The sequence below is a fragment of the Cetorhinus maximus genome, chromosome 4 (assembly GCF_964194155.1).
Source record: "Cetorhinus maximus chromosome 4, sCetMax3.hap1.1, whole genome shotgun sequence".
NCBI lineage: Eukaryota > Metazoa > Chordata > Chondrichthyes > Lamniformes > Cetorhinidae > Cetorhinus > Cetorhinus maximus.
Genome location: NC_135882.1, coordinates 5,103,305 through 5,121,658, shown reverse-complemented (window position 1 = coordinate 5,121,658; position 18,354 = coordinate 5,103,305). Strand labels below are relative to the sequence as shown.

The following is an 18,354-nucleotide window of genomic DNA, read 5'->3' as shown; positions in this document are numbered from 1 at the left end:
AACACCCTCCCTCCTCACCACCCTCACAAACACCCTCCCCTCCCCTCACACCCTCACAAACACACTCTCAGGTACTGTCACTCAAAACAAAACGCCTGGAGAGCTGAATCCAATGATCAATCCCCCTTTCATTTTGGGATTCCCCCCGGGTTAATTTGAAGTTGAAATTCACACACTTCAGACCAGATTGACTGGCTCCTTGATCCCTGGGGGTGGGGGAGATGTATCCTTTCCTTTCGCTCCACGCCCACTCTGTCTGTCTGTCTGTCCCTCAGTCCCCTCCACACACACACACACACACTCCCTCTGCTACACAGCACAAAGTGGGTGGAGAATATTTTTTTTTTTGCTGTCTAACTTGTCCTTTTCGCCCCACCACAGATAGGATTTGAGTGAAATAATGTGTTGGCATTGAGAGAGGGGGAGAGAGGAAGAGAGTGAAAGCAGGATTTGCAGCTTCTCTCTCTCTCACAGCAGTCCCTGTGTCTCTGTCTCTCTCTCTCTCAGCATTGCCTCTCTCTCTCTCTCTCTGTCCCTCTCTCTCTCTCTTTCTCTCTCTCAGCAGTGCCTCTCTCTCTCAGCAGTGCCCCTCTCTCTCTCTCTCTCTGTCCCTCTCTCTCTCTCTTTCTCTCTCTCAGCAGTGCCTCTCTCTCTCTCTCTCTGTCCCTCTCTCTCTCTCTTTCTCTCTCTCAGCAGTGCCTCTCTCTCAGCAGTGCCCCTCTCTCTCTCTCTCAGCAGTGCCTCTCTCTCTCTCACAGCAGGTGCCTCTCTCTCTCTCTCTCTCAGCAGTGCCCTCTCTCTCTCTGTCCCTCTCTCTCTCTCTTTCTCTCTCTCAGCAGTGCCCCTCTCTCTCTCTCTCTCTGTCCCTCTCTCTCTCAGCAGTCCCTCTCTCTCTCTCAGCAGTCTCTCTCTCTCTCTCGCTCTCACAGCAGTTCCTCTCTCTCTCTTCAGCAGTCTCTGTCTCTCTCTCTCTCAGCAGTCTCTCTCTCTCTCTCTCTCTCACAGCAGTTCCTCTCTCTCTCTCTCAGCAGTCCCTCTCTCTCTCTCTCTCTCAGCAGTCTCTGTCCCTCTCTCACACAGCAGTTCCTCTCTTTCTCTCAGCAGTCTCTGTCCCTCTCTCAGCAGTCTCTCTCTCTCCTCTCTCTCAGCAGTCTCTCTCTCTCTCTCTCTCTCTCACAGCAGTTCCTCTCTCTCTCTCTCAGCAGTCTCTGTCCCTCTCTCTCTCAGCAGTCTCTCTCTCTCTCACACAGCAGTTCCTCTCTCTCTCTCAGCAGTCCCTCTCTCTCTCTCTCTCAGCAGTCTCTGTCCCTCTCTCAGCAGTCTCTCTCTCTCTCTCTCTCACACAGCAGTTCCTCTCTCTCTCTCTCTCAGCAGTCTCTCTCTCTCTCCCTCTCTCTCAGCAGTCTCTCTCTCTCTCTCTCACACACAGCAGTTCCTCTCTCTCTCTCTCTCAGCAGTCTCTCTCTCTCTCACACAGCAGTTCCTCTCTCTCTCTCTCTCTCAGCAGTCTCTCTCTCTCTCCCTCTCTCTCAGCAGTCTCTCTCTCTCTCTCTCACACAGCAGTCCCTCTCTCTCTCTCTCTCTCAGCAGTCTCTCTCTCTCTCCCTCTCTCTCAGCAGTCTCTGTCCCTCTCTCTCTCAGCAGTCTCTCTCTCTCACACAGCAGTTCCTCTCTCTCTCTCAGCAGTCCCTCTCTCTCTCAGCAGTCCCTCTCTCTCTCTCTCTCTCTCAGCAGTCCCTCTCTCTCTCTCTCTCTCTCAGCAGTCTCTATCCCTCTCTCTCTCTCTCTCAGCAGTCTCTATCCCTCTCTCTCTCTCTCTCAGCAGTCTCTATCCCTCTCTCTCTCTCTCTCTCCCAGCTTTTTTAAACTTCTGGACATTTGGTATTTTAAGAATGCGACAAAGATGGCGTTAGTCAGCAGGGTACAGAGGAGTGGACTGCTGGAAGTTTTGGTCAGGGACAGCTGGCATCGTGTGCTGGTCACCCTCAGCCAGGACAGCCTCACCCTCAGCTGTGAGCAGCCCGGACACCCCGCCGCCGCCGCCGCCTGGAACGGGCTGACCAACGGAGCCCGCTCCCAGAGCCCGCAGCCCGGATCCCGGAGCCCCAGCGCCAGCAGGGTCCGCAATGCCTTCACCGAGCGACCCGACCACATCCCGAAACCATCAGCAACAAGAAGAGAAGCGTCAGGGTCATCAAGGTACTGCCCTCGGTGGCGTGTGGGCTGTGGAGGGAACCCGCAGTCACTCATTCCCACCAGCCCCACTGCCCCTTAATGCCTCTTAGTTGTTACTTTAATTTTTGACTCTAGTGCTTTGGTGTAACTGTTGCAAGCTGCCAGTCCTCCTGAGTAGAAAGTTGGAGTGTTTGTCCCTTTTACAAGTTGGCGTTTGACATGAGCTGTCACTCTCTCTCTCCCTGTCTCACTCTCTCCCTGTCTCACTCTCTCTCTCTCCCAGTCTCCCTCTCTCTCTCTCTCCCCTGTCTCTCTCTCTCTCTCCCTGTCTCACTCTCTCTCCCTGTCTCTCTCTCTCTCTCTCCCAGTCTCCCTGTCTCTCTCTCTCTCCCTGTCTCACTCTCTCCCTGTCTCACTCTCTCCCTGTCTCACTCTCTCCCTGTCTCACTCTCTCTCTCTCCCAGTCTCCCTCTCTCTCTCTCTCTCCTGTCTCACTCTCTCTCTCTCCCAGTCTCCCTCTCTCTCTCTCTCTCCCTGTCTCTCTCTCTCCCTGTCTCTCTCTCTCTCTCTCCCAGTCTCCCTGTCACTCTCTCTCTCCCTGTCTCACTCTCTCTCCCTGTCTCTCTCTCTCTCTCTCCCAGTCTCCCTGTCTCTCTCTCTCTCCCTGTCTCTCTCTCTCCCTGTCTCTCTCTCTCTCTCTCCCTGTCTCACTCTCTCCCTGTCTCACTCTCTCTCTCTCCCTGTCTCACTCTCTCCCTGTCTCACTCTCTCTCTCTCCCAGTCTCCCTCTCTCTCTCTCTCCCTGTCTCTCTCTCTCTCTCCCTGTCTCACTCTCTCTCCCTGTCTCTCTCTCTCTCTCTCCCAGTCTCCCTGTCTCTCTCTCTCTCCCTGTCTCTCTCTCTCCCTGTCTCACTCTCTCCCTGTCTCACTCTCTCTCTCTCCCAGTCTCCCTCTCTCTCTCTCTCCCTGTCTCACTCTCTCTCTCTCTCTCCCTGTCTCACTCTCTCTCCCTGTCTCTCTCTCTCTCTCTCTCCCTGTCTCTCTCTCTCTCCCTCCCTGTCTCTCCCCCTGTCTCTCTCTCTCTCTCTCTCTCTGTGTATTCCTGTTAGTCCCATGTCTACCCCAGTGACAATCCAGCAACGGGGAAACCTCACCACGCCATCCATCGCTTGCAGATTTTAATTATTGGGTCACATCAAACTTTCCTTCCCAAACAGGAACCGCCAAAAGTTTCGCAACTAATATGGGATTGAGCCCAGGCTTGTGGCGAGATCTCTCTCTCTCTCTCTCTCTGTCGGTCTCGGTCTCAGTGGAGGATTTGGGGAGAAGGTTTGACCAGGGGACAAGTTCCAAAGAGAGCACAGTTTAAACCAGAGTTATGAGGACCGTGTTCCGGGATTCGGCCGATAGATTCTTTCCGCATTCCCAGCGAGGTCTAACCCTCGGACAGGGATCTCTACTTCGGCTGTGATCCTTCCTTCGTTCTGACCTTTTATTCTCTGCTCGGGATTAGTTTGCAGTCCCAATTTTTTTTTATAACTTCACGTGTTTGACACACACCTTTTAAAACCGACTCTGTGCACGGTAATGATTAACACTCCCTGTGCTGCAAAAGTGCAACAGCAAATCCCCACAGTTGGAAATCTCACAAGTCAAGTAGTTAACCCTTAGAGTGCTGAATGATCTCCTCCACCTGTAAAGAGCAGTTGGATTTAAAAAACAGACATCGGAAGTGGGGATGTTCGCTGATGATGGCACAATGTTCAGCACCATTCACGACTCCTCAGATAGTGAAGCAGTCCATGTCCAAATGCAGCAAGACCTGGACAATATCCGGGCTTGGGCTGACAAGTGCCAAGTAACATTCGCGCCACACAAGTGCCAGGCAATGACTATCTCCAACAACAGAGAATCTAACCATTGTCCCTTGACATTCTATGTCATTACTATCACTGAATCCCCCACTATCAACATCCTGGGGGTTACCATTGACCAGAAACTGAACCAGCCATATAAATACTGTGGCTACAAGAGCAGGTCAGGGGCTAGGAATCCTGCGACAAGTAACTCACCTCCTGACTCCTCAAAGCCTGTCCACCATTTACAAGGCACAAGTCATGAGTGTGATGGAATATTCCTCACTTACTTGGATGAGTGCAGCTCCCACAACACTCAAGAAGCTCAACACTATCAAGGACAAAGCAGCCCGCTTGATTGGCACCACATCCACAAACATTCACTCCTTCCACCACCGATGCACAGTAGCAGCAGTGTGTGTACCATCTACAAGATGCCCTGCAGGAGCTCACCAAGGCCCCTTAGACAGCACCTTCCAAACCCACGACCACTACCGTCTAGAAAGATAAGGGCAGTAGACACATGGGAACACCACCACCTGGAGGGTCCCCTCCAAGCCACTCACCATCCTGACTTGGAAATATATTGGCCGTTCCTTCACTGTCACTGGGTCAAAATCCTGGAACTCCCTCCCTAATAGCACTGTGGGTGTACCTACACCACATGGACTGCAGAAGTTCAAGAAGGCAGCTCACCACCACCTTCTCAAGGGCAATTAGGGATGGGCAATAAATGTTGGCCAAGTCAGTGATGCCCACATCCCATGAATGAATTAAAAAATCTCCACATCTATTTATAAGCTGACTTGCATTGACAAAGCGCCCATAACATCCAATGTCATTTACATTAGTTTCAAAAAATAACTGCATCGGTAATCACAGCCAGCTCTAATGTAATGCTTGGGGAAGATTTGCCCATCACCCTTGGGCATCATTGCCCAATGAAGGTGGCAATGGGCCACATTCTTGAACAGCCATTTCAGGGGGCAGTTGAATGTGGGACTGGAGTCACCTATAGGTCCAGAGGGGGTAAGAAATGGCAGACTCCCCCCCACCCCCCCAAGGGGAATTAGTGAACCAGTTTTTTACAACAATCCAACAGCTTCATGGCAACTTTTACTGACCCCACATTTTAATTTTCGGATTTATTTTTTTTTAAACAGGGATTTGAACTTGTGTTTGACTAGATTACAAGTCCAGGCCTCTGGGTTTAGGTTAATAACCTAAACACTCGAGTTTGCTGCCCAAAGTCAGGTCCTTGGTGATTATTCACCAAGCCATAGCAAAGTGCCATGATTTTTTTACCATGGGTTCTCTATGGCCTCGGTTGGAATAGGAATTGAACTCTGTGCTGTTGACGTTAATCTGACCCACACACTAGCCAGCTAGCCAACTGAGCTAACCAGCCCAATTAAATAACTTGTGCTGCTTTTCCTCTATTTACCACTCACCAACGCTAATATAGGAAAGTTGGAAAATGTGTACAGCATCCATAGAGGATTTGTTAATGATCTTGGATGAAGTGTGTTTGTTAATTCAATCAAAAACTTGAATTTTCTTGACTTATTATTGCAAATAGTTCTGTTATTTATCTCCCACATTAAGTGATTTCTGCTTCTAGGCTCAAGGAGACAATGATTGCAAAGGAAGTTACAACAGTTCACATAACGTACAGCCAGAGACTATAGAGCAAACCAGTGGTGCAGGTTGTGGTTATTAAGTTTGAGAAGGAACTTGTATACAGACACGGGCTGACATGCTATTATAGAAACGATGGGCCCTATTTACTTATACACTGAAAGGCCTCAAGTTTTACAGAGCAGGCAGGGTTTGGAGGGGTGGGTGGAGAAGCCCAGTCAAGGCCAGTGAATCCAGCTAGGGGACACGGAGAATGGCCTCGATTTGGTAAATCTCTGCAGAAATGCAGCGAACACCCAAAAGTACATTGACAACCTGCTCACCTGGGAGGAGGGGTCGGCTAGTGGCAGGAGAGGTAAGGGATGATTTGATCGAAGTTTTCATGATGTTAAGGGGAACAGACAGGGTAAATAGAAACTTTCAGCCACTTGTGGGGGGAGGGAGGGAGGTGGGGGTGGAGCATAGTGTAAACATTTGAGCCAGACCCCTCAGGAGTGAAAGGAAACCTGTCTACACACAAAGGGTGGCAGAAGTTTGGAACACTCTTCAGCAAATGGCACTCGATGCGAGATCAATTGTTAATTTTAAAACTGGGATTGATAGATTTTTGTTAGGCAAAGGTACTATGGGATATCGGGCAGAGGTGGGTGTCTGGAGTTAGGTCATAGATCAGCCATGATCTCATTGAATGGTAGAATGGGCTGAATGGCCTCTTCCTGTTCCTGTGATCCTAGGAGAGATAGCTAGTGATAGGAGGCTGCAGTTGGGGGTGGGAGTCTGTGAACAGTAGTCAATGGGAGGGAGGGAGGCTCAGCGCTGAGATGGGGTTGTGGGGTGGGAGGGGGGGTGAAGGCTGTTAAGGGGAGGTGGAGGTGAAGCCCCTGGCTGCCGTCCAGAAGGGTGGGCGAGAAGGGTCAGTCAAAGGCTGGGAGTGGGGTAGCCCTGGGCAAGGGAGGTCCAGTGTGGGAACTGGGGAGAATTACTGCTTGTGCGGGCTCATAAAGAAGCCTAAAATAAAACTTCAAAACTTAACCTTCTGGGTCTGTTCTGCCCAAGATCTGGCTCCTGAGAGGCTGGTTCCAGGACCTGGTTGCGGGTTTAGATCAGTTTTGCACCCCTGGCAGGTTTGGCTGGTGTGGTTGGGGGTTCGGGGTGGTGTTGAGGGGTGCTGGTGAAGTCAATAGTGCACCTCTTCACCCAGGCCCCAGGGTAATATTGCAGATCCAGTAGACATTATCAGACCCTATCAGCAGATTAAAGAGGGCAGGAAGTGAGGTTGGAGGGAGTGATAATTGGAGCACATTATCTTAATGGCCCCCCTCCCCCCATCCCCTCCCCCCCACCCAGTTTTCACCAGAAGAGACAGATAAAGTTGCAGATACTTTATTATCATGTTGGAAAGATCCAAACTTGTTTTTCACTTGATTATAGTCCTTATAAAATCAAAGATCAAGCATCAGAACTTTTATGGGAAGATTTCTGATAGCATAATAATCCCATTTTAAAAGTAGGCTTTACAGAATTGTATTAAACATGTTCCAGTCAATACGAGGGCCCTCGTACAGTCCGCCTTAATTTAAAATCTATATGTATACTTGTGGAATTTGTTATATTGATGCAGATTTCCAGTGTTAATGGGGCAAAGGAGGATTCAGCCCCTTGAGTCTGTTTGGCCTTGAATTAGATCATAACTGATCTGTATCTTAACTCCAATCTAATCTACTCACCTTGGTTCCAGATCCCTTAATATCCTTACCCAGCAAATGTCTATCAATGGGGGAGACAGTGGTGCAGTAGTAATGTCATCAGACTCATAGTCCAGACCCAGGCTAATGTTCTGGGGGCAAGGGTGGAATTTAAATTCAAGTAATTAAAATCTGGAATGTGAAGCTAGTCTCAGTAACGGCGACCATGAAACTATCGTCCATTGTTGTAAAAACCCATCTGGTTCGCTAACGTCCATTTAAGGAAGTAAATCTGCCACCCTTACCTGGTCTGGCCTACATGTGACTCCAGACCCACAGCAATGTGGTTGACTCTTAACTGCCCTCTGAAATGGCTGAGCAAGCCACTCAGTTCAAGGGCAATTAGGAATGGACAACAAATGTGGCCTTGTCAGTGATGCCCACATCCCGTGAAAGAATAAATAAAAAACATCCATTGACTCCCCCAGCATCAACAGCTTTTTTGGGGTAGAGAGTTCCAGGTTTCCATTCCAGATTTTGTGTGCTTCCTGACATCACTCCTGATCAATATTTTAAGGTTCTGCCTCCTTGTTGTGGACTTCCCCCTCCACACTGTCCACCTCCCCACCCACCCACACCCACCCCCCCCCCACCACCCCCGGGCCCACTCCAACCACCACCTGAGGAAATAGTTTCTCTCCATCTTATTGAGAGCTATAAAATTATGAGGGACTTAGAGTGGTTAGGAAGGACCTACTTAGATTCTTAGCAGAGAGGTCAATAACCAGGGGGCACAAATTTAAAGCCAAAAGATTAGGAGGGAGTTGAGGAATTTTTTCATCCAAAGGGTAGCAGGGATGAGGAACTCTCTTCCTGGAAGGATGGTAGAGGTTGAAACTTGCATTGTATTTGAAAAATAATTGGAAATGCACTGGAAGTGCCATAAGCTTCAGGACTACAGGCCAAGAGATGGAAAGTGGGATTAGGCTGGATAGTTCTTTTTAGGTTAGCACAGATGCTACGGACAGAATGGCCTCCTGTAAATTTTCTGTGTCTATCTTATCGATGTCTCCAGATCGCTATACTCAAGGGAATAGAAGTCTAGTCTGTGCAACTTGTTCTCAAAACTTAATCTTTCTGAAGAATCTGCACTGGACCCCCTTGTGTTTTTTCAATCTTGTTGATGAAATCCTGCTGTATGGGTAACTCCTATAATTCTGCTTTTTTAAATCTTACACTTTAAGAGTTTGCGCACACATTTATGTATTTTCCAAAGACATTGTACATTTTCAGTTGAAAGTATGAGTGAGTGTTCGTTTCACACACTGTGGTTTCCATCGCCAGGGGTCACAATGGGAGCAGTGTCAACTGAAGGGCCGAAGTAGCTTGTTTGTTCTTGGTCTCTGCGGGTTTTACATTTTCTTGAATAACCTAACATCAGAGAGAGCCTCAATTAGTGCTCTTCCTGTGCCCACATAGCACAATAATAACACAGATCATTTTCTGAAAAAGAATTGCAAGAATTGAGTTGAAGGCGCAGTGTCCATTGCCTGTGTTCCACTGTCTGGGTTAATCTAGCTGCCCTGGAGTGCCCTGTCACACAGCAGTGGCCCCATGGCCTCTCCTTTCCCTCTCTCTGCAACCTCCTCCAAGCTCTACAACCATTCAAGATCTCCGGGTTCCTCCAATGCCTCTTGTATATCCCCAATTTTCTCTGCTCCATCGCTGGTGGCCGTGCCTTAAGCTTCCTAGGCCCCAAGCTCTGGATTCCCTCTATAAACCTCTCCGCTTCTCTTTCCACCTTTAAAACACTCTTTAACACCTATTTCTTTGACCCAGCTTTTGGGTAACTGTCCCTATCATTGCCTTAGGCGGCTCAGAGGCAAATGTTGTTCAATAATTGTTCCTGTGAAGCACCTCGGGAAATTTTGTTACATTTAAAGGCACTATATAAATGCAAGCTTCAGGAGTTAAAATGGGTTTGGTTTAACACCACTGGCAGTGCAGCACTCTCTCGGTACTGCACTTGAGTCTCATGTCAACCTAGATTTTGTACTCAAGCCTCTGGGGTGGGACTTGAACCCAAGCACAGAACTGGAGTGGGTAATGAATAGGAATAAAAACAGAAAATTCTGGAAAAACTCAGGTCTGACAGCATCTGTGAAGAGAGAAACGGAGTTAACATTTCGAGTCCGTATGACTCTTCGGAGCTCTGAAGAAGAGTCATACGGACTCGAAACATTAACTCTGTTTCTTTCTCCACAGACGCTGTCAGACCTGCTGAGGTTTTCCCAGCGTTTTCTGTTTTTATTTCAGCTTTCCAGTATCTGCAGTATTTTGCTTTTGTTTTAGGCATATGTTGGTGTGCTGTGGAATTCCAGCGGTTGAAGGGTTGCACTGTTAGGGAGGATGTGACTCTGATCTTCGCTGATCCCCCAAGGTAACACCATCTTCTTTTCTCCTTCAAGCAAGAGGTCGGGGGCCTGGGGATCAGCATCAAGGGAGGCAAGGAGAATAAGATGCCGATCCTGATCTCGAAGATCTTTAAAGGTCTGGCAGCCGACAAGACTGAGGCTTTATATGTGGGCGATGCCATCTTGTCAGTGAATACAGTGGACCTAAGGGATGCGACACATGATGAGGCAGTGCAAGTGTTGAAGAGAGCTGGTAAAGAAGTCCTTCTGGAGGGTGAGTTAGCACTTTCTCATTCTGAGCAATTCCTGGCCAAATGCAAGTCAGTGTTTCTTTAATTCTTCCCAATTGGCAGTGGGGTCGCTTCTGAGGGAGCTTTGTTTTCATCCAATTTTTTTTTTTTTAATCTTCACCCAATATTAATTTTTAATTATTTGTGAAGTGACCTGTTGGGTTGTTGTTACGAATAATGAAATATCATTGGCGCAATTATTGAGGTTTGTTTTTTTATCGACCCTTACCCAACATGTGAAAAGTTTGTAGGATTGGCTGAGTAAGTTGAGCGGTTTCAGGGCTGCCTTCTCCATTAGTTGGGGCCAATTATTTACAAAGAGGTTTGTAAAATATCTCGCCCTGTATCACGCCAGCACCAGGTGCACTGTAGAATGTCTGAGAAAGTAAGACTTGCATTTGTGTAGCACTTTTCACAATGACACGGTGTCACAAAGCTCTTTACAGCGAATGAAGTACTTTCTGAAGTGTTTTCACTGTTGCAATGTGGGAAACACAGCGGCTAATTTTTACACAGCAAGATCCCAAAATGGAAATGAGATAAGGACCATGTCATCTGATTTTGTTGATTAAGGGATGAATACTGTTTAGGACACGAGGGAATAGCTCACCTACCCTGCTTCAAAATAGCGTTGTGAGAATTTTTACATCCTCTTGAAGAGGGCAAATGGGGCATCAGTTTAACATGTCAGTTGAAAGATGGCACCTCCGACAGTGAGGCACTCCCTCAGTGCTGCACTGGGAGTGTCAGCCTGGTTTTTGTGCTCAAGTCTCTAGAACCCACAACCTTCTAACTCGGGCGAGTGTGCTGTCCACTCAGCTGCAGCAGGATCAGAGTAATATACAGTGTAGTCAGTTTCTGACTATTATTAACCACAGAGCAACATTGTGAAATCTCTTTAAATAAATCTCAGAAATTGCTGCTGACCATTAAGTTATTGATTAATAATGTGCAGTAAAATTCTAATAGGTCAAAAAAAGTAGATTACCTCGAAGGTACTTAAATAACTAGTTTAGTTACTTACTAATTATGGTTCGGGTGTCCATGATAACAAGACTTTAGCTTCATTTTGACAGTTGCTGTGTCACATTTATTTGGAGATAAGCGATAATGGTAGTTCATTTGAAATAAAGTACTGGAATCCTCTGTGGAGCCATTACTGATCCAAATTCCTGTTTGCGTTGTTGTACGTGCAGTGTCATGTACATATTATAATGAAACTCCTCACAGCTGACTAATTGTAGACTCAAATCCAGTGTTTTGTTGACCTCAGCAACTCCTAGGAATGTCTTTTGCAAGTGGGATCCCAGAGTGTGTGAGGGCACTGTGAAATGATAATTACTTGGATGTTTCCTGTGTCTAGTGGCACATGAGGCAGACAAAGCACATGCTTATGTCTGTTGCCATGGCTACTTTTCCCTGGGACAGCTCACCAGCCTGTCCTTATAGCTTGAGGGACACCACTCCACATCAAGCATGGCTGACCAGGATACTCTCCCACTCTTACCACCTGCCATAGGTGTATGAGGAGCATTTGCAGGTTGATGATCAACCTGTTTGGCCTGGTTATGAATGCACCCTCCCTGGCCATTGACCTTTGACAGCAGGCACATGGGAACACCACCACCTGCAAGTTCCCCTCCAAGTCACTCACCATCCTGACTTGGAAATATATCGGCCGTTCCTTCACTGTCGCTGGGTCAAAATCCTGGAACTCCCTCCCTAACAGCACTGTGGGTGTACCTACACCAGGTGGACTGCAGCAAGTTCAAGAAGGCAGCTCACCACCACCTTCTGAAGGGGCAATTAGGGATGGGCAGTAAATGCTGGCCCAGCCAGTGATGCCCGCATCCCGCGAATGAATAAATGAAAGTTCTGGGCGGGCGGGCGGGGGGGGACTCAAACCCAGAGCATCTGGCTTGCAGGCTGAGACACTACTTACCGGGCCACAAGCCCTCGCGCTGTGAAGTGATAAGCTGGAGAATTCTTTCATATGTGGAAACCTATTTTCTTCAAAACTGAGCAGAAAATTGCCAGCATCGCCAGGACTGGGCAGGTATCAGGTGGAACAGCTTTAGTGATCCGTGATAGATGGGTTCCGATCTGGCTTGTGAGCCGTGCTCTCCAGCATTAAAGCCAGTGGCGATTGAAGCAATGCTATCCCTGCAAGGCGCTTAAGATGTCTACTGCACAATCAGGCTGATTACTGGTAGTTTAAATGACAAACCAAGAGTGGTTAACACTTCAGTGCCACATTAGATTCTGGGCATTTGAACTGAGGAAGGAAGGCAAAGAAAGCACAGTTGATTGTGAAGGCTTATTTCGCGAAATTAAAATCATTTTTGATTGTTTTTCCTTTAAATTCCCGGGACAGAAAATCCCCAATCAATTGCCGCTCCTATAGTGGCCGGTGAAAAATTGAGCTACCGCTGATCTGAAAGTCACTTTCAATTATGGCACGGAGGGCATATTATCGAGCTATTTATAAAGTGCTGCTTGTGATAGCTGGTATCAGCTGTGGCTCAGTGGGTAGCCCTCGCACCTCCTGAGTTAGAAGGTTGTGGGTTCCAGTCCTGCTGCAGAGACCTGAGCACAGGGTCTAAGCTGACACTCCCAGTGCAGTGGTGAGCACTGCATTGTCAGAATGTCTTCCGAATGGGAGGTGAAATTGAGGTCCTATTTGCTCTCTCGGGTACTGTAGACCTAGATTATTAGCAAGAGTGGCCGATATTTACACTTCAATCAACTGCACAAAAATCCAGTTGATTATTGTTGTCTCATTGCTGTTTGTGAGAGGTTGCTGCGCACAAATTGGTTCCTATGTTTAAACAGTGACTGGACCTCAAAAAAAATGCTTAATTTGCTGTAAAGTGCTTTAGGGTGTTTGAGGGTGTGAAAGGAGCTCCATAAATGCAAGTGTTGATTGATATGAAATTTTTTATTGTTTTTTAGTGAGAGGAAGCTTGTTTATTCTGTACTTCAGATTGCTTTACGCTGCATTTTATGAAGGCAAATAGCCAAGGAGAAATATTTAAAACATTAGAGTTATCCTAACAATACTCATGCTTTCAATGCTTCCTCCTGTTATAAGCTGATATTGCCAGCACCCAAAACAGTTATCAGCAGATTCCATCACATTGTTCAGTGGATATTTTGAACATAATCCCTTTAGTAAAACAGCCTGTTGGTGCGAGACAGTGTAGCAGACTTTGTGTTTAAAAAAAAAAGCGATTAATTATATCAAATTACATAGAATTTACAGCATAGAAATAGGCCATCTAAACCAGTTGGTCTGTGCTGATATTTATGTTCAACACGAGTCTCCTCCTATCCTACGTAAAAGCGAAATACAGCAAATGCTGGGAATACTCAACAGATCAGGCAGCATCAATGGAAACAAACAGAGTTAAAGTTTCAGGTGGATGCCCTTCAACAGACCCTCCCCCCACCCCTACTTCATCTCCCCCTTCATCTCAGCATATCCTTCTATTCCTTTCTCCCTCATGTGTTTATGCAGTTACCTGCAAGTTCCCTTCCAAGCCACGCATCATTCCGAATTGGAAATATATCACTTCACAGTCGCTGGGTCAGAATCCTGGAACTCCCTCCCTAACAGCACTGTGGGTGTACCTACACCACGTGGACTGCAGCGGTTCAAGAAGGCAGCTCACCACCACCTTCTCAAGGGGCAATTAGGGATGGGCAACAAATGCTGGCCCAGCCAACAACACCAGCATACATGAAAGCTTAAAAAATAACTTTTAAACGTATCTATATCATTCACCTCAACCACTCCTGTAATAGCAAATTCTAAATTCTCACAACTCTCTGGGTAAAGAAGTTTCTCCTGTATTCCCTATTGGATTTATTAGATTTATTAGTGACTATCTTATGTTTACGGCACCTTGTTTTGGGCTTCCCCCACATATAAAGAAGGAACATGTATTTTTTTAGCTCCCTCCATGACCACAGGACATCCCAAAGTGCTTAACAGCCAGTGAGGTAAGTGTAGTCACTGCTGTAATGTGGAAAATCTTTTCTCTTTAATTAATTCAGCGTAGACTCAAAAAGCACTGATACTGCTTTATCCATTTCACTTTCTGCTCTTCAAATAGTGCCATGGGATCTCATATATCCATCCGAGAGGGCAGACGAGGTCTTGATTTAATATCTTATCTGAAGACAGCACCTTTGACAATGCGGCACTCCCTCAGTATGGCACTGGGGTTGTCAGCCTAGGTGACGCACTCAAATCCCTACATTGTGGCGCTTATATCTGTAAGCTTCTAATCCAGAGGCGAGAGTGTTGTCCACTGAGCCACAGCTAGTTAACAGTTAAATAATGAATTGGGGTTAAGCCATTTAAATGTCACCTGTTTGTTACATTATTTCAAACGAGAATCACTATTTCTACTAAGCAAGCTAATTGAAAACCATCTGAAGAAGCAGATTCTGCTTTTGTTGCTAGTTTGCAGTGTTTTTCCTTTCTTTCCTTTCTCTCTCACACACACTCACGCACACGCACAGACTTACGCATACATGCGCGCACACACACACACACACCCACCCCCTGACTCACATGCACTCAGGCACTGTCACACGCAAACCCACACTCTCGCACGCTGGCACACGCGTGCTCTCGCACGCTGGCACACGCGTGCTCTCGCACGCTGGCACACGCGTGCTCTCGCACGCTGGCACACGCGTGCTCTCGCACGCTGGCACACGCGTGCTCTCGCACGCTGGCACACGCGTGCTCTCGCACGCTGGCACACGCGTGCTCTCGCACGCTGGCACACACATGCTCTCACACGCTGGCACCTGCGCGTGCTCACATGCACATGGACACACATACGCAAGCATGCACGCTCTCATGCACGTGCACGTGCTAGAAGGTCATGCACTTCCACGCGTGCACACTCGCACACACACACACACACACACACACACTATTGGCAATCGAGATTGGAAGGTTATTTTTTTGGTCAACTTTCCAGCCACCCGCGAATGCTGTAACTATCGGCAGGTTCCTTTGCATCATTTGCCGGTTTTGTCCACTTCAGTGTTTGGCCCAACTCCAGGATCTCCTGTTTCTTTTGCTACTTTTCATGCTGTCTCAATGTTTGCTTGCTGGAGTTGGGAAAGGAAGCTCTCATGTCAAGCAGAGAGCAACTGTTTCCTCTGGCAAGTGGCTCACCAACCAAAGGCCATAGACTTAAAATAATTGGCAAAAGAGTCAGAGGGGAAATGAGGAGGAATGTTTTCACACACACAGGGGTGTTAAGATCTGGAACGCGCTTCCTGAAGGGATGGTCGAAGCAGTTTCCATAAAAGTTTTGAGAAGATAATTGGACACGTACTGGAAGAGGATTAATTTGCAGGGCTTTGGGGACAGTGGGGGAGTGGGACTAATTGGATAGTGCTTTCAAAGAGCCAGAACAGGCAGGATGAATCGAATGGCCCCTCCTTCTGTGCCAAATGAGTCTATGATTCAATGTGACACTTCAGGTGGTGCTTTTTAAAAACGTGCAATGTCACCAGGTATAAATATATATTTGGATGGCTGCCCTGAGTTCATTTTTATAAAGCTAGGGAATTTAGGAGTTATCTTCCAGTGACATTAGTCAAGTGGATTGTCCTCTCCTTCCTCTTGTGTATTAATCTGTTAGACACCAACGATGCCCACTTAACAGGCCTATTTTCAGACCAACTTGAGGAGATGCACTACCCATCGTCATTTATTAGCAACGGCATATTTTGAGCGATCTAGTGTCATCCGTTCAGGAAAGGTGCGGGACTCATCAAACATGGTCATTGGGTTTGGTGAGCTGTGGTGGCAGAGGTGGACTGGTAACCTCCCACTTTGAACACTGTAAATAAGGAGAAACAGTTTCCAGTGGCAGGAGAGGTGGGTAACCGGAGGGACGCAGATCGAAGGCAGAGGTCGCATGAGGAAACATTTCTTTACCCAGTGAGTTGTTGTGATCTGGAATGTGCTGCCTGAAAGGGTGGCAGAAGCAGAGTCAATAATAACTTTCAAAAGAGAACTAGATAAACGCTTAAAAAGAAATGTGCAGGGTTATGGGCAAAAAGCAGGTGAGTGGGGCTAATTGGGTAACTCTTTCAAAGAGCTGGCACATATACAAAGGGGCCAAATGGCCTCCTTCAGTGCTGTATGATTCAAAAGGCCTAAGATTGTATGTTCACTTTATGTCCTTTGCAAACTATGATAAAGTTTTCCAATTGCCCAACAACAGTATCTCTTACTGCTAAATCTAAAGTGAGATTTCTTTTGGAGTAAATTTTTAAATGGGCAGAGTTCAAAGGGCAACCTCCTTTTTATTAATGTTGATCACAACCTATATCAATGAGTCCTGCACCTTTCTCCAACAAAGGATTATTGCATTAAAAGTTACAGCACCATTGAGTCCCCTGTGGTTTTGCTGATTACTAATGAATGCCACTGGTTGAAAGCAATATTTAAATGTCACCCATTTTCCAGATTTGAAGACATGGCAGTGGATTGAGGAGCAAAGCTTTGTATGTAAACAGAACGAGTCACATCTCCAAAAGAATCATTCAAAACATACAGCACAGAAAGAGGCCATTATGTTTGTGCTGTACCTTTGAAAGACCTATTCAATTAATCAGACTCTTTTCCCATAGCCTTGCAAGTTTTTCCCTTTCAAGTATTTATCCAATTTACTTTTAAAAATTCCTATTGAATCTGCTTCCACTGCCCTTTCAGGCAGCGCCTTCCAGATCACAACGCATTGTGTAAAAATAATTCTTTGCATTCCCCTTTCTACTTCTTTTGCCAATTGCCTTAAATCCATGTCCCTCTGGTTACTGTAACCTCCTGTTAGTGGAAACTGTTTCTCCTTAATCACTCTAGTGAAACCCTACAAGAAAGATAAGATCCTGGAAAAATGGGATTCCAATATGGAGGGAAGAATCACAGTCGGCGTTCCCTCCAGTGCTGCTCCCCACTGGAAGCACCAGATCACAGAATCGACCATGTAATCTTTTAATGAGAGATGTTATTGGAATACTTTCGGCAGGAGGGATTCTGTATCCCGCTTGGGTGCCTGGTTCTATGGAACCTGCTGCAGTCACAATGTGAACCATATTTTACCAGCACCGGACATTATCCTAGGGTGTTCATTTAGTGCTAAAATAAGTAGCAATTTTTGATAAACACTGGATAAACAAGATGGCCACGTAAAATGGCCACCATTACTCGTCTGTGCGTGCGCACTGGTCCGCACGTGTGCAGAAAACCAGTGACATTGCTCTTCTGCGCCCAGCATCAGGCTGCCAGTACCCCTCTACGCATGTGTCAATGATGTCACCAAGCACATATGCAGTGACGTCAGTACGCCCTGGTGCCCCTCAGAGACCTAGTGAAACTAGATGGCATTAATGGCTCCATCGAGGAGCTGGTGTAAAATGATATTTCCATTTGTCTCTTCACCACTTTCTGGGGTTAATTGAAAGCCTTCGACTTTGCAGTGGCTTTATTCACAAGAGTTCATGATACATTTTGTGCAGAGCACTCCCCCCGCTTGAAGACAATCACAGAGCAATCTGGGCAGATCTCCACCTCAGACAACTTCCACCCACACTTCTTTGGCTGTAAAGCGCTTCAGGATGGCTTGGAGGTTGTGAAAGGTGCTATAGAAATGCAACCTCTTTTATTTGTGTACGTGCAAATTTATAAGTTTGAGAAAGAGATCCTGAAACCAAATTGCTTCTTTCTCGATGTGGCTTCCCAGTGTAACTCAACATTGAGCAGAAACAGAAGGTCAGCGTAATGCTTTGTTATTTTACTTAATTGATTGTGAGATTGGCACGGCACTTTAGAAAGGAGAGGATGTGGAGGAGATTTAATAGAACAGTACCAGGGACTTCAGTTATGTGGAGAGACTGAGAGAAACTGTGATTGTTCTCATGAGGAAGGTTAAGGGAAGATTTAATGAGAGTGTTCAAAATAATGAGAGTTTTATTGAGGAGAAACTGTTCCCACTGGCAGGAGGGTTAGGAACCAGAGGACACAGATGTAAGATAGTTAGCAAAAAAATGTGATGGGAGGGGTAGAGCGAGGTGAGATTTTGTTTTCCACAGCGAGTTGTTGTGATCTGGAATGTGCTGCCTGAAAGGGCGGTGGAAGCAATTCTCTAATAACTTTCAAAAGGGAATTGGATAAATCCTTGAAAAGGAAGCATTTGCAGGGTTTGGGGGAAAGAGCAGAGGGAGTGGACTAATTGGATAGCTGTTTCAAAGAGCCAGTCATGGC

At 46.7% G+C, this 18,354-nt stretch overlaps 1 protein-coding gene across 1 annotated transcript in view; it reads left to right on the top strand.

The window, feature by feature from the left end:
• Nucleotides 1–1,837: 1,837 nt before the first annotated feature.
• sntb1 (syntrophin, basic 1) overlaps nt 1,838–18,354 on the top strand; it is a 140,963-nt gene continuing 124,446 nt past the window's right edge. Inside the window, 3 exon segments of the mRNA XM_078539857.1 lie at nt 1,838–2,150; nt 2,153–2,199; nt 9,823–10,042. Of these exon segments, the coding sequence (XP_078395983.1) occupies nt 1,904–2,150; nt 2,153–2,199; nt 9,823–10,042 (514 nt within the window). The 5' untranslated portion in view covers nt 1,838–1,903.